The sequence below is a fragment of the Lotus japonicus genome, chromosome 6 (genome assembly GCF_012489685.1).
Source record: "Lotus japonicus ecotype B-129 chromosome 6, LjGifu_v1.2".
Classification (NCBI taxonomy): domain Eukaryota; kingdom Viridiplantae; phylum Streptophyta; class Magnoliopsida; order Fabales; family Fabaceae; genus Lotus; species Lotus japonicus.
The window spans coordinates 53,898,580-53,913,822 of NC_080046.1; the positions used below are offsets into that span (position 1 = coordinate 53,898,580).

Here is a 15,243-nt window from a genome sequence, read left to right on the forward strand (position 1 = left end):
ACACAAAATCCTTCCATCATGTCAGTTACCAGGTCAGAAGACCAACAAGGAGATCTAGAAGGGCCATTGACTTTCTCCTACAAATTCAGAGGGAAAATCGCCGCTCCAAAGGTAGCCATGAATTTTAAGCTAAGTCTCTGCAGATCTATAGCACCATAGCCCAGATCTACAGCACCTCTGTGTGTGGGAAGCGGTGGACATGATCGGCAACGGCAGTGTTTTTTAGCAGTTAGTGGTGCGGTGGTCTTCGTGGCATGCCCCGAGTTCAAGGTTGGGGGTGGGTTCTGGGTTCAGGGTTGGAGGTGGGTTCTGGGTTCTGGGTTGGGGGTTGATTCTGGGTTCTATGTTGAAATCATCTGTCAACAACAGAGCATTCCCGTTCTGGGTTCTCCAATGTCGTTCCAGTCTTTAGCCAAGTCAAAGTTTTATCAGTTCTTTCTCAAAAAATCATTTTTGTGATGTTATTTTTCTTTTCAATTCGAACTTGGAGTTTCCTTTGGCCTTGTCGGTTGCTGTCTCTTGGATTTGAAGCGGCGGATTTTGGGGATAATATGAACTGGGTTGATCGGCTAGGATAATTTCATGTTTTTTTGTTTAAAATATTAATCTTAATTTCATCGCTAAATGAAGTAAGAACATATGATCTACAGAATCGTGTTTTAGATGCTAGTTTGAATTTTTTGAGCATTGTTGCTTGGACCAATTGTTCGTTTGAAGTAGAAGTAACCAAAATTGACAACTTATTGAATAAGTTCTAAGGCAAAGAATGAAAATTGTGATTTGTGCAAAAATAAGTTGGTGGATGGAAGTACCATTCAACACTGTATCTTGCTCCAACAATAGGATATTACCATAGATTTACTGCTTATCTAAAAAAAAAACATAGATTTACTGTATTGAGAGGAGGGCAAGATTTGAAAATTAAGTCTTGTTTGGAGGGTAAAAAAAGAATTTCCCGTATAGCTCAAACTTATTCAATTAATAATATGTATAGGGACCCCACATAAAATATATACAAGTCCTTCCCTTGCAAATACGAAAAACTCAAATACAACCGGCAAAACCCACTGCAGTAGGTTATTTTTATGGAGTACGCGTACACCATCCAAGTAGATGGTGCACATTAAACGGACCCGCCTAATACATCCAAATTCCTAAAACCAATAAAGGAACAAAAGATTCTAAGGCCAAAGTAAAACAAAAGATAAAGAAATAGTTAGTCTCTCTAGTCTTATATTTACTAGTTGTGGCTACAATACAAGAATTGTCCTCAACTCAAATGCCACACATTTTTGTACATAACTGTCACACACATTTTTGGAAATTAATTCTCACACACATTTTTGGTATGGCACATGATCTTTTCATATTTGGTCAACAACAGGTGTATGGTCTCAGATTGGCCCTAAATATTTAAATAGCATGTTTGAATCAGCAAAATCAATTCTGACACCACCAGAAGCTACTCACATAAGTTTCTCATCATAACTGATTTTGACTTCAAAATCAATTGTAGACCTCTAACTTGCAGCAGGAATTGGGGTTCTTGGGATAGGTAATCCCATGTATGCAAGCTTAGGAGAAACTCTAACTTTTGGGATTGGTCTTGGAGCCGGGATTGGACCATAACTACATGTTTGTGCAGCTGCAGGCTTTGGGAGCAAATTAACTTGCTCCAATGCTATTGATTGAAGATGTTCAGGATAGTCACGGAGACATCCAATACGGGCTCCAGCACCAGTGGCCCACTTGCGTGACAACCTCTTTGAGAAATCAAATGCAAGTGGTGCCTCAACCTTCTTGACCTTAACCTCTTCATGAACAATTGCATTATTGATATCACTAGCATTAATAATAGGACCCTTGATTTCTTGTGATTCAGTAGCGGCTGTGAATGAATCTGTCCCCACATATGACGGAGCATCATCATCTACATCACATCTCTGCAAGAAAACAAGAAAGAAAATGGTCATCTCAACTAATCTATACCACAAATATCAGCTAGGTAAAAAAAAATTACCTTGACATTAGAGAGGTCTACATTATGGACCTCAAGAAAGTTTATGAATTCTCGAAAGTTCTCTTCTGTTGGGTGATAGTGACCACTATAAGGCCAAATAGCCTGCAATGTTTACACAGTACTTTATGTAAGAGAAATTGACCTATGATACAATTATTGAAATTTGTAATAAAGTGTTGACCTCAAGCACACCCTCGTGAGCCACTAATCTTCCTGCGGCTGTTATTGCAGCACCGGCAAGAAAGCTTGAGTGCTGAAATGCACCCTTTTGCTTCCTCCCCACATACAAGGCCCTTGTGGTGCTGAGAACAAATATCCATTTGGATATTCCATCAGTTTCCACAAGCCTCCCACTCTGACTGTACACCAGCTTCCCACTTTCAACAATTACTTCATATTCTTCCCTTTCTTTCTGCAATGATAACAATAAAGATACACATTAGATCAGATATGAGACAAGATTATATGTATAGTAACAAATGTGTGATAATTAACTTACTGGTCCAAGATATTTAATGCACTCGCGTTGTAGGGTGGCTCTTGGGCATTCCTCTAGATTTATTTCTTTAACAGCTCCAACATCCAACCTGCAATTTATAAAGTACAAAGTTAACCATCTTAGCTTCTATAGTTTTTACCAGCTTCATGATAATTGTAATCAAGAAGAAGATATAAGTTATTAGATATTTACCAGTAGAAAAATGGTTGTGTGCTTTGGCTTTTAAACCAGACATCATAATACAGGTGCAAATTGTGTCCATAGCGGTGTCGCGGGTCAATCTGTGCAGAAACAAGAAGGAATGGAAATTGTTGACATTAGAATAAACCATAAACAAAAGGGTAATTAATATGATTTCAAGGCTCAATAGAGTTAATATTGAAATAATGGGTGATTAAACTTACAGCTTCAAGCCAATGTTGGAGGGCTAATTTCTGTGCCTTTTCATCCTGGAACAAACCTTTTCCAACCTGCATATGAGAAAATTAGCAATGACACAATACCCCAAATAAAAGAACATGAATGAGAAAATGAATGAAGGTCTTTGAAAATTCTTCTACAATTGATTCTGAAGGAAAAATCAATTCTGGGTAAACTGATCCAAATATACTAGTAGTTTCACTTAGAACAAAGTTCATTTTTTTGAATGGAATATACCTTAGCTGCTCTTGTCCTTGCCCTTGCCCACCGTGACCCCGAAGTTTCTTGTTTATCCACATCAAAGAATGAAACAGAGCTCCATTCAAGAGAAGCAAAATCCAATGCTTTCCACCTGCAATTTTTTGAAAACCATCAGTTGATAACATGGCAGAAGCTTAAGGCTGTATCAAATTCTAAAATATTGGTTTTAATTGAGACTAACTAACCAGAGCTCCTCCACCACAACAGCACAATCTGCAAGGTTTCTTCGAGTTCGGTAACTCTTGTAGACTTTCTGAAGTTTAGTTGCAGCAACATCAAGCTCAGGAAGAGACAGCAATGGCACTGCCTTATGCGGCAGTTTTTCCATCTTTTCAATGCCTGGAAGGCTTCTTGCAAGGGTCATACCTGGAAGGTTTCCAAAACCGCAACGCGACAGTGATTTTGTTTGCAACAGCCTTGTTTATTCACAATTTTCTGCAATAAGAAGAACCGCGAACACAATATAAAACCTTGTGTATTAGTATTTATAATCCCAATGGCTTCCCTTGGCTATCCCTGAACTCCAACTTGAACTTTCTGATTCTCTTTTCTTAAAGCTTCCTCCTGATCTCAAAATCAAAGCTCCACCTTTGGAACCAAAGTTGATGTTGCAAGACAAACCAAAAAATGAATGGCTCACAATTTCCTCCCAGGCTGATATTAGCAAGGAAAATGATAGTCACATGGAGCTGAAGACCCCAACTTCAATTTGTTTCAAGAAAACTCTCTTTTTCAGCCCTGCTCAAATAATATATTATAGGCTAGCCTATATTATATATCTCAGTGTTAGATAAACTGTTATAGCTAGATCATAAACAAAACAAGCCACTATGGAGAAAAGCAACAGAGAGGAAAATCCCACATGAATGATTTACCTTTTTTGTATAGAGGCTGAAGATATTATCTTTCAGATATGAGTTTGAAGTCTGATTCCAAGAACTCAATATAAATGGAGTAAATACTATGAATCTATCTCAGAGTCACAGGCATCCTTACTATTATATAAGCAGCCGTAGCTTGCAAAAAACGGGACGGGATGAGCTGACTCGCCAATGGAGGGGCTAGAAAACATGTCCAGCCCCGCCAATTAACAAACGGCCAACCCACTATAAAATGATGGGGGAAAATGCTGTCCTCTTCTCACTTCACTTTCTTTCCCTTTCATGGGGATTTCTTATCCTTTTTGGGGTTTTCCCACTTCCTTTAGGAGTTCTCTCCTTATGTGGAGGTTTTCTACTCACATTAGGTGGATCTTTTTCTCTTTTTTCCTCTACTTTTCTTACTCATGATTCCAAGAAATCTTCCTTTTCCTTATCCTTTCACACTCTCCCTGCCACATTCATCATTGGTGTCCTGCTGATTTCCTATATTATGGTGTTGTGGTGACCCTAGTTGACTTCTCTAGCTGAGAAATAGCTACAGCACCGTCGGTGGACTGAAAAAAAAGTTGAAGAAATGACATAAAGTTAGCCAATCAAATTTTCACTTATGGATTCTGCAAATCATTTACCCTGATACAGCTTGTCGGAGAATTGGTTATTTGTTTCTGTTGTTTATATATATATATATATATATAGCTTTTTTTTGCTACATTTGAAGAATGCAGAAAAAAACTACACAATCAAATCACAACAACGAAGCTGAATGGCACTTGAAGAGGAAACCTCTAAATGCATAAAGAAGCGTTGTCTCTCACAGCTTGCCTAGTCAACTCATAAGAAACCAATGCCACATGCATCTAACCCTTAGAATAGTGTCTCTAAGACAATGATCATGGAGACATGGACCTCAGAAGTGAAGTGACAGTAATGAGCTCAAACACATGATTACTGCGCCATTTCCATGACCACCATAAGATAGCAACAGGTATCACAAGATTACGCACCTGAACCAGTCAGCGAAGGGAACATGATCGGGGATAGAAGGCAGCAGAGGGTGGTCTGAGACTCTGAGTCCTCTTGCTGCGCATGACAGCAGCTGCAGGGAGCCAGGAAGTGGAGGTGCAGCGCCGTCGCCGTCGCCCCATGCTGGTGCAGGGCCGTCGCCGTCGAAGAAGAACGGTGCTGCGCAACTTGCTTGCTTCAGCTTTACTCTTCATTATTTTATTTTTATTTTTTTTGTTGCAAAACTCAACAGTTTTTTTTTGTCAAAAAAACAACAATATTACAATCTATAATAAACACTCACACACACACACACACACACACACAACCCAGCCCAGGTTAGGATTTTTTTAAAGAAAAAAATAATAGTAACACAACATGCCCTACCTAGCTTAGGATTAAAAAAAAAAAAAAACCTCGACGGACCACCCCACTCTCAACCCGCAAGCTGGCGGCCGGGATAAAACGACGTCCTTCGCGGTGAAACCACGGTTCCTGCTTAAAAACACCAAAAAAATCTATATAGTTGCGCGTTAACTTTAGCACGCTCATTTTTCTCACACATACGAAAATGAAGTTTTGGATGTTATAAATTACTACATATATATTAAAAGTACTAGATGTCACCCAAGTGACCCAACATTGAACGAATTCAGTGCGGTGAATGTTTAAAGTGGCTGGTAAAACATTTGTTTTTTTAGTTTTTTTTCTTCATGTTTCTACTTTTTCGACGTGTGACCTGCCTATGACACATTTGTTTGTTCTGAGAAACGTGAGTTATGTTAAAAAAAATGCAACAAGCACAATTTATACACATAATGCGTAGGATCAAGAAAACATTATAAAATATATGCTTATATTCAGCATGCTAGCAACGATAGCTTCCATATGATCATAGATTGAGATCAGAGCACTGAAAGTGAACAAAGTTTTCATAACAAACTTGATTGGCTTTAGATAATCCTTCATAGATTGAGAACTCTTGTGACACAACTCAAGTCGAAGCTCACTAGATTGAGTTTTAGTCAATTCATGAAAATCCTATATTATATACTATTTTGGCCATGATGGGTGAAAAAATTAAAGTACTAAATGTATGGCCTGTTTACACGCACCTATACCCACCCGCATGCATATTTTGGGTTTCAAGTTTTCCAGGTTAGGTCATACCAAATGAATATGCTCAACATATTATTTTTCCTCAAAGTTGTCACTTAATCATTCATTTTGTTTGTGCGTTGCTGGTCGTAGTGGTAAAAAGTGGTTGTTTAAAGTTAGAAACCCTAAGTCAAAAGCTCAATTTTTAAAAGTCACACACTTTAAGAGACCTTTAACATTTACTATATTCACATCACATCACATCATGATCGAAAGAGCAATTTAAAATTGTCACCCTTTACTCACAAATGTTATGTTGACAATTCGTATTAACTATTAACTTTTTCTCAACACATTACTAAGTCATATGCTGGTTAATTAAACTTCCCTTCAGTCTTGGAACATAATTAGTCCAAACTCAAATAAAGTTTAAGAAACCCAACTTGAGTATAACAAAAAACAAAAGCAAAGCAAAGCAATAGAACTACAGAAACAGAATGGAGTAAAAGTAGGAGAGGCCACCAGACAAGAGAAGCGTTAACAGCAGGAACAACTTCAGTAAACATCAAAAGATCAATGAACCCCATCTGAGTGCCACCACAAATTTGAAGATCTGTTGCAACCTACTTTTACAAGTGAATCGGCTGAGGTGTTGTTCTCTTTTTTGTTGTTTCTAGATTTGAGTTTTATCTATTAAAGATTCAATCTTTCTTCACCCAGATCTGAAAATTAGCTCCGTTCGCCGCCGACCTTCTCCTCCTCCACCTTCTCTCCCAAATCCTCCTTCACATGAAACTTCACCTCCTTGTACCCCTTCCGAAACCAAGGCTCGTTCACAATCCCATCCATAGTGACGAGAACTAAGATAATCACACCACACGTCCACCTTAGCACCGTTGTAACCTCTCTTCCCCAGAATCTTCGGTGCCACGTAAGCAGGCGTGCCGCAAAGCGTGTGTAACAACCATCGGCGGTGACTCCGCCGGCGGTTTTCAGGTGACAATGGTGGGTTGGGAAAGATGATGAACAGGGTGGGTTAGAGAAGATGAGGTGGGGGTTATAAATTTACATTTTTTATCCTTTTTATCATCATTCAATCTTAACCATCCAATAAAAGAATATTCTAAGATTCTCATATCAAACCGTATACAACACTAGTACATTGATGGACCAAGAAATACAAACAACCCAACCTGCATGGTACTCTGTTGAATGTTGATGGCATGCATAAAAATAATATATTGTCATCCAATAATATAGGGATTATAAATAAATTTTTCAAATAAAAAACAAGTGGATGGAGTGATTCAATTCATGATACACATAATCTTATTACTATATGACATCAAAATTGTACACAGATAATCCCTTAACATTGACCCAATCACGCATCCTTTTCTTGATTTAAACCGATCATAAAAAAACAATATACATTTTGTAAAATTATATATTGGAACAAGAAAATCAATGTAAAATGTGAAATGCAGAACAAGAATTGTTATTATCACGTGTAACTAAAAAATTGTACTGTAGTTACATAAAAGAATTAACTGAATCGCCGCCTTCCAAAAAATACAAGAGAGAGACAAATTAGGTGGAGGACACAATGTGCCTCACAGAAGCCTTGTACATCCAAATTCCTAAAAGAATAAAGGAACAGAAAATTCTAAGACCAAATAAAAACAAGAGATAAAGAATAGTTAGTCTATATGGTCTCATATGTACTAGTTGCCTTGTCTCTCCTCATATTTATAATTTACTAGTTGTGGCTAGAAGAACTGTCCTCAACTTATATGTCACCTTGGCTGATATATTTTTGGTAACTAGGGACAAGTATGTGCTCTTTTTATTTTTGGTCAATAAAATATCTATGGTCACAAATTTCTGAATCAGCTAGCTTATTGTTCGTCAAAATCAATTCACGCACCCAGAAGTCACTTAGAGAAGCTTGTTTGTCAGTAGAATTGATTCTGACTTTAGAATCGACTGTGGAGCTCAACTTGCAGCAGAAATTGGGGTTCTTGGGCTAGGCAGGCCCATGTATGCAAGCCTGGGAGAAATCCTGACTTTTGGGCTTGGTCTTGGAGAAGGGATTGGACCATAACTATATGGTCTTGCAGAAGCAGGCCTTGGGGACAAGTTAACTTGCTCCAATGCTCTTGATTGAAGATGTTCAGGATAGTCACGGACACACCCAATACGGGGTCCAGCACCAGTTGACCACTTGCAAGATAACCTCTTGGAGAAATCAAATGCAACTGGTACTGTTTCAACCTTCTTGGCCTTAACCTCTTCATGAACACTTGCATTATTGGTCTCCTTGCCCATGATGTTGACATTAATGGAAGTTGTAGGGCCTGATGGCAAAGATATAGAGGGACCCTTGTTTTGTTGTGATTGATTAGTGCCAATAAATGAACTTGTCCCCACATATGAAATAGCATCATCATCTATAGAACATCTCTGCAAGAAAACAAGCAAAAAAGGCCATCATTAACTAATTTAATCCACAACCAACTTTTTTGGTTCACTAACATCAATTGCATAAAATATTTACCTTGACATTAGAGAGGTCTACTTTATGCTCCTCAAGAAAGCTTATAAATTCTCTGAAGTTCTCTTCAGTTGGGTGATAGTGGCCACTGTAAGGCCAAATAGCCTGCAAAGTTCATACAATAATGTGTTAGAGAAATTGCTAGTGCAAAAGTGATTTCTATATGATACAATATTAAGTGCGTATTTGGAAATTCTTCTAAGTGATTATAAAAACAAAATCAATTACGGGGAGAATCTTTGACTAACTTATGGATGTGAGTATTGATTCTGAGAAAATAAAAGTTGATCGAAAATGCTACGAAAGTTGTCATAAAGGTTATACCTCAAGCTCGCCCTTATGGGCCACTAATCTGCCAGCAGCAGTTGTTGCAGCCCCAGATAGAAAGCTAGAGTGCTGAAATACACCCTTTTGCTTCCTCCCCACATACAAGGATCTTGTGGTGCTGAGAACAAATATCCATTTGGACTTTTCATCAGTGTCCACAAGCTCCCCATTCTGTTTGTACACCAGCTTCCCATTTTCAACAGTTACTTGATATTCTTCCCTTTCATTCTGCAATAATAACAATTAAGATACACATTAGATTAGCCATGAGACAAGTTCATATGTATATTGTGATTACAAATGTATGATTGTCCAGTGATAACTTACTGGTCCAAGATATTTAATGCACTGGCGTGTTAGGGTGGCCCTTGGGCATTTCTCTAGATTAATTTCTTTACCATCTCCAACATCCAACCTGCAATTAATAAGAACCATTCAGATCCTTAGCTTCTATAGCTTTTACCAGGTTCATGGTAAATAGAGTCAACAAAAAGATATAGGTTATTAGATATTCTAGAGAAAGAGTTTAATTACCAGTAGAAAAATGGTTGTGTGCTTTGGCTTGCAAACCAAATATCATAATAGAAGTGCAAATTGTGTCCATAGCGGTGACGTGGGTCAATCTGTGCAGAAAACAAGAAGGATTGAACATTGTTAACATGAGAATAAACCATAAACAAAAGGGTACTAATATGATTTGAAGGCTAAATAGAGTTAATATTGGAATTAATGGATGATTAGTATAACTTACAGCTTCTAGCCAATGTTGGAGGGCTAATTTTTGTGCCTTATCATCCTTGGATAAACCTTTTCCAACCTGCATATGAGAAAGTTAGCAATGTCAATACCCCAAATAATACAACATGAATGAGAAAATGAATGAGGGTATATCATGTTTGGAAATTCTTCTACGATTGATTCTAAAGCCAAAAATTTTGAATTGATTCCGAGCAAAAGTAAACTGATCTAAACATGCTATACGTTTCATTTATAAAAAACTGAAATATTAGAATGGAATATACCTTAGCTGCTCTTGTTCTTGCCCTTGCCCACCGCGACACCGCAGTTTCTTGTTTATGGACATCAAAGAATGAGACAGAGCTCCGTTTAAGAGCAGCAAAATCCAATGCCTTCCACCTAGAAGAAAATAAAACATCAATTAATAAAACATATAACATAACAGAAGGTTAATCATGTACAATTCTACATAGCAAATTCTGAATTATTGCTATTGATTAAGACTAACCAGAGCTCCTCCACCACAACAGCACAATCTGCAAGGTTTCTTCGAGTTCGGTAACTCTTGTAGACTTTCTGAAGCTTAGTTGCAGCAGCATCAAGCTCACTGACTGGTCTTGGAGAAGAGAAAACCACAGCATCAGGAAGAGATAGCAAAGGCACTGCCTTACGCTGCTGTTTTTCCATGATTGAAAAGCTTCTTTCAAGGGTCACATGTTCAGGTCTATGAAACTCCAACCTGCTTGAATTTTCTGATTCCCTTTTCTTAAAGCTCCCAGCTGCTGATCTCAAAATTGCAGCTCCATCTTTGGAACCAAAGCTGATTTTGGAAGACAAAGTAAAGAGTGAATGCCTCACAATTTCTTCCCAGGCTGATACCAATAAGGAAAGTGATAATCCCATAGAGCTGAAGATCCTCAACTTTAAATTGTTTGAAGAAAACAACCCTCTTCTATTTTTTTGTCAGGTATATGAATATGAATATGAATATGAATATGAATATGAATATGAATATGAATATGATTCCAAGAAGTGAATGTGAAAGAAGAAAAGAATATGAATCTACATCAGAGTCAGTGGCTTCTTTTATATTGGTAAAGATGAGAAAATTGGCTAGTCTTTGAATTCCACAGCGAAACTGCACAACACGTTCCAATGTAGAAATTAATGGTGGGTTGTTTATAATGTTCCAAGTTCACTTTTTTTCATTTTCCAAAGTCAAGTCTACGAGCTGGTTTGACATGAGGTGTTCAAGGCTTTGAAGTTAATTTGAAGGAATGCATAAATTACATTTTTAATTATGTTCCACGTTGGTCCTTTAATTTTTTTATGATAATCCTTTATTTTCAAAATTGAGAAAATTTTGTTTATGCTATCAAATTTTATTCACTTCACTTCGGCTTATCAAAAAAAATATATATTCACCACACTTCACTTCGTAACCAAAAAAAAATTATTCACTTCGGCATGTGGTTCACATCCTTCGGAAGAAGAATAATGTGGCAAATTTCGTGGCTCGCCTTGCTTCTATTGGGAAAGCACATCTCGTCATGTTTGAAGGCTTTCTACCATCGTTTAGCTTTCCTCCTATTAAAAAAAAATTATTTACCTAACATTCTTAAATTTCTATTTTTAAATACTTTAGTGTTTATTTTATTTTTGTCTTTGTCGAATGTTGTTGTCCGTTTAGGAAACAGTTACAAGTCTCCCAACAAATGTATTTCTTGAGATTCGAATTTGTTTTTTTTTTTTTACAATAGAAAATATATTTTATTGAAATTGATTTTTCATGAGAACAACACGCTCAAGAAGACAAATATACAAACCAATCAATACGCTCGAATTTGTGTTTGTATCCTTATGTAGTCTAATTTCCTTACCACTAGACCAATGTCTTGTTGGTATACTTTAGTGTTTATGATGAATTGGATAAATAAAATAAATTTTTTTAAGTTAGTGTCATTTAATAAATTTGAAATTCTTTTTAGCATATGTGTGTGAGAGATAGAGACTAGGGTTTAAAGAAATGTAAAATTCAAAATTTTCTAATTTTTGTTTGTTAAAGTTTAATATCTGATATGTGAGTTTTAAGGAGAATAATTGTACGATTGTTAAATTAATTCATTTTGTGGATTTTTACTTAGAAAAGAAATATTATTATGTAAATAGAAATTATTAAAGAAGTTAACTGTAATAATTAAGGATAGAAGTAGGTCAGATTGATGACAAGAGCCATGATCTAGCTTACATGAGGCTCATGTCATCAATATGACGTACTTCCATGGCTTATTGACTTGATAAGGCAGGGCTTTTTTCAAAAGCATGTTTAGTAAAAAGATTAGGCTTAAGTCATACAAAAAACCTTGTTTGATTCGATTTTAATGGTTTATTACTAGTTTATAAGTTTTTTTTCCTATTTGCACATAGGTTTGTTTCTTATTATTAATGGAACATACTCCTATACAGATCGAACCAGACTTTCAATAATTAATACAGGTCAGATCTAGGAAAAAAAAACGTGTTACAAGTAACAAGTCAGACTCATATGTTAAATTTTTTAGTAGACCATATATATTTATGCAAAGTTCAGCTCGGCCTAGCATATTTTCATCCTGACAACAATTAAAAAAATAGAAAATATTTGCTCATTAAGGATCAGAATCCCCCATTAGCCATATAAGAGAAAGTGATAGTGAAACTAAATCTAATTAATTTGATTAATTTGTTACATGACAAAGTCCTTTAATAAAGGATAGGTTTTTGTTTTATATTTGTTTTCTTCGTGCTATGGGGACCATAAACCGGTTGAACAACAGAGAAAATAAGAAGGATTTTTTTTTAATAAAAAGAACAAAGAAAACAGGACGAAGCTGCCGGTCAAAAAAGGTAAGCTCCTGTGAGGTTCCTTAATATATTAATAACCATTAATTAAATACTTTTATCTAATTTATAAATTTTGAGTTTTTATTTTGTTTCAAAAATATAATTATTTTCATTATAAAACTAAAAAATTATTTGTTTTTATATTTTTTAAACACTTCTATACAAAATTAAACCAATTGATTTTATTTTATTATAATTTTAAAAATATAGTATTTATATAATTAAAAATACAGATAAAAAAAATCTCGATCAAAATAAACGCTTATAGCTGGTGTTCAAACTTCTTTTTGGTACACGAGTGTTGAATTTTTTTTAAGACACGAGTGTTGAATCAAAATACATATCCATGGCAAATTCATTACTCCATTTCAAAATAGTTGTTGTTTACTAATATTATGCATACAATTTAAAAACTTCTTAAATTAATATATAATTTCATGTAACAAAAAAAAACTCATGTAACCAAATATATATATATATATATATATATATATATAATTTGACTGAAACAAGCTTAATTAAAATTGAGTTAGTAGTTAAATAACTAGTGAAAATTGTGATAGGTAGAAATAGAAGATGGTTGGTGATATATATAACATTGAATGTGGCAAAAGTTAATATTTTTTTCCATTGAGACTTTTGTCCTTGCATTTATTGTTTTTTCAGTTCGAAAATTTTGAAATTGAAACTCATTCTTATCATCTTTCCTCCTAGTACTACCCACTTAAATAAGAGTAAATATAGAAGATGTATCATTTTCTTAAAAATCAATGCATCAATTAAAGTTTTTTTAATAAACGTGATTTTAACAACTTTAGCTTATAGGGACGGATGGAGTATAATACATTCTGCTTTAAAAAAATTGTCAATTTAAGATTGTTGCACAAGTATTAAGGAATAACATTTAATGTTTTTGTTTTATTAAAAATATTATTTGACTTCCTATCATACTCTTTATCTCGTCTTATTAATTTTGACTTTTTTAAATTTTTCAATCACTAATAAATTAAGAGTATAATTATTAAAATATAATTAATATTTTTTGAAATTGTAAAAGTGATAAATAATATGAAAAAAATGACCAAAATAGTGAGAGTTGCTCCTATTACATAGGAGTATTTTTTTCTTATATAGTATAGTAGCAAAAAAAAAAAATTGTAGCATCGCTGAAACAAAAAATATCTATCTATCTCAATGAATTTTGTGGTTTTTAAATTTTTTTTTTTCAAGAGGAGACCAAAACGTTTGGGGTAAGAAGTATGAGACTACCCACAATGGTTTCAACATTCAACACCACTTTTTCTCTTTCCAACACTCCACATCACCTTCTCTCTCCAGTTCAACACTTCATTCAACTTTTACCCACTCCAATGGTTTTTCATTCAACACCCTACCCCCTACCCCACCACTTTTATTTCATATTTTGATTTAATTTTATATTTTTCGTTTTATGATTTCATAAAATTAAAATTTACGATAAAAATTAAATTAAATAAACTATTATCGATTTAATTTAACTTAATTTTTTTTATTTAAATTAAATTAAATTAACGTAATATTTTTTTAACGTAAATTAAATTAAAAACTTAACAATTTAATATTTTTTAAATAAAATATACACAATAATTTATTTTATTAACTTCAAATGGAAGAAAAGAAACTAAGCACACAATAATACATTTTATTTGCTTAACTTAAAATGCAAGACAACAAACTAAACACACAACACACAAATAACGTAATTAGTACGATACAAAGCATATTTAATCATCATACATTCCAAACTTTGCCCAGATGTGCTTCACTAGATCTGCTTGTAGTTGGTGATGGACATTTGGATCACGGAACTCAGATCTAGCACGCACGTGATCCGCAAAAGCGGGTAACACCTCGGTCGAGTATGGTTGCGGTGTACTAGATTCACTTCCCTCAGCTTGCTCAAAATCGGTCCAGCGTTGAGCATATGTATCTCGTTCATCCTCAACAATCATATTATGTAATATGATGCATGACCTCATGATGATACCAAAATCAGTTATGTCCCAGAAGCGAGCTGGTTCACGGATGATTTTAAAACGAGCTTGAAGCACTCCAAATGCACGTTCGATGTCCTTCCGACATCCCTCCTGATGTTTTGCAAAGCACTTATCGGGTTCAGTTTGAGGAAGTCTAATAGACTTGACAAAAGTTGGATAAGAAGGGTAGATACCATCAGCTAGATAGTATGCCATATTATAGAGACGTTGACAAAAGTTGGGAAACTGATTTGGATGTTGATAATTGTTGGAAATTTGGTTGTTGGGAAACTGATTTGGATGTTGATAATTGTTGGGAAACTGATTTGGATGTTGATAATTGTTGGGAATTTGGTTAGAAGAATTCTGGGTGTTGAAATGGTAGTTGTTGGGATCCATTTCAAAGTAAAAGGGATAGTTGAAAGATAATAAGATGAATAAGATGATGGAAAACTTGGTTTTTTTTCTGTGTCCAAATCAAACGAACCAAGTCTCTATTTATAGAGAAAAAAAAAATCATGAATTTTGGTAATTTTTTTATATTT

General features: G+C 35.1%; 2 protein-coding genes across 2 annotated transcripts; both read right to left on the reverse strand.

The window, feature by feature from the left end:
• Positions 1-1,205: 1,205 nt before the first annotated feature.
• Positions 1,206-4,712, reverse strand: LOC130722181 (IQ domain-containing protein IQM4-like). The gene is made up of 9 exons (XM_057572830.1): positions 4,076-4,712; positions 3,386-3,966; positions 3,177-3,291; positions 2,924-2,989; positions 2,712-2,800; positions 2,520-2,607; positions 2,202-2,432; positions 2,021-2,122; positions 1,206-1,943 (listed from the first exon to the last, which is right to left on the reverse strand). Exons 2-9 carry the CDS (start codon positions 3,562-3,564, stop codon positions 1,521-1,523), a joined length of 1,293 nt encoding a protein of 430 aa, XP_057428813.1. The 5' UTR covers positions 3,565-3,966; positions 4,076-4,712; the 3' UTR covers positions 1,206-1,520.
• Positions 4,713-7,663: 2,951 nt separating this feature from the next.
• LOC130722180 (IQ domain-containing protein IQM1-like) lies at positions 7,664-10,944 on the reverse strand. The gene is made up of 8 exons (XM_057572829.1): positions 10,309-10,944; positions 10,085-10,199; positions 9,814-9,879; positions 9,597-9,685; positions 9,390-9,477; positions 9,060-9,290; positions 8,739-8,840; positions 7,664-8,644 (listed from the first exon to the last, which is right to left on the reverse strand). Exons 1-8 carry the CDS (start codon positions 10,701-10,703, stop codon positions 8,177-8,179), a joined length of 1,554 nt encoding a protein of 517 aa, XP_057428812.1. The 5' UTR covers positions 10,704-10,944; the 3' UTR covers positions 7,664-8,176.
• Between the last annotated feature and the right edge of the window lie 4,299 nt (positions 10,945-15,243).

Excerpts from the sequence above, each read along its gene's own strand:
- LOC130722181 (XM_057572830.1), bottom strand. The coding sequence starts at position 3,564 with ATGACCCTTGCAAGAAGCCTTCCAGGCATTGAAAAGATGGAAAAACTG. Across the intron at positions 2,608-2,711 it reads ACACAACCATTTTTCTACTG|GTTGGATGTTGGAGCTGTTA; the intron begins GTAAATATCTAA and ends TATAAATTGCAG. Across the intron at positions 1,944-2,020 it reads TAGACCTCTCTAATGTCAAG|AGATGTGATGTAGATGATGA; the intron begins GTAATTTTTTTT and ends GTTTTCTTGCAG.
- LOC130722180 (XM_057572829.1), bottom strand. The coding sequence starts at position 10,703 with ATGGGATTATCACTTTCCTTATTGGTATCAGCCTGGGAAGAAATTGTG. Across the intron at positions 10,200-10,308 it reads GTTGTGGTGGAGGAGCTCTG|GTGGAAGGCATTGGATTTTG; the intron begins GTTAGTCTTAAT and ends ATTTTCTTCTAG. Across the intron at positions 8,841-9,059 it reads CCCATAAGGGCGAGCTTGAG|GCTATTTGGCCTTACAGTGG; the intron begins GTATAACCTTTA and ends TGAACTTTGCAG.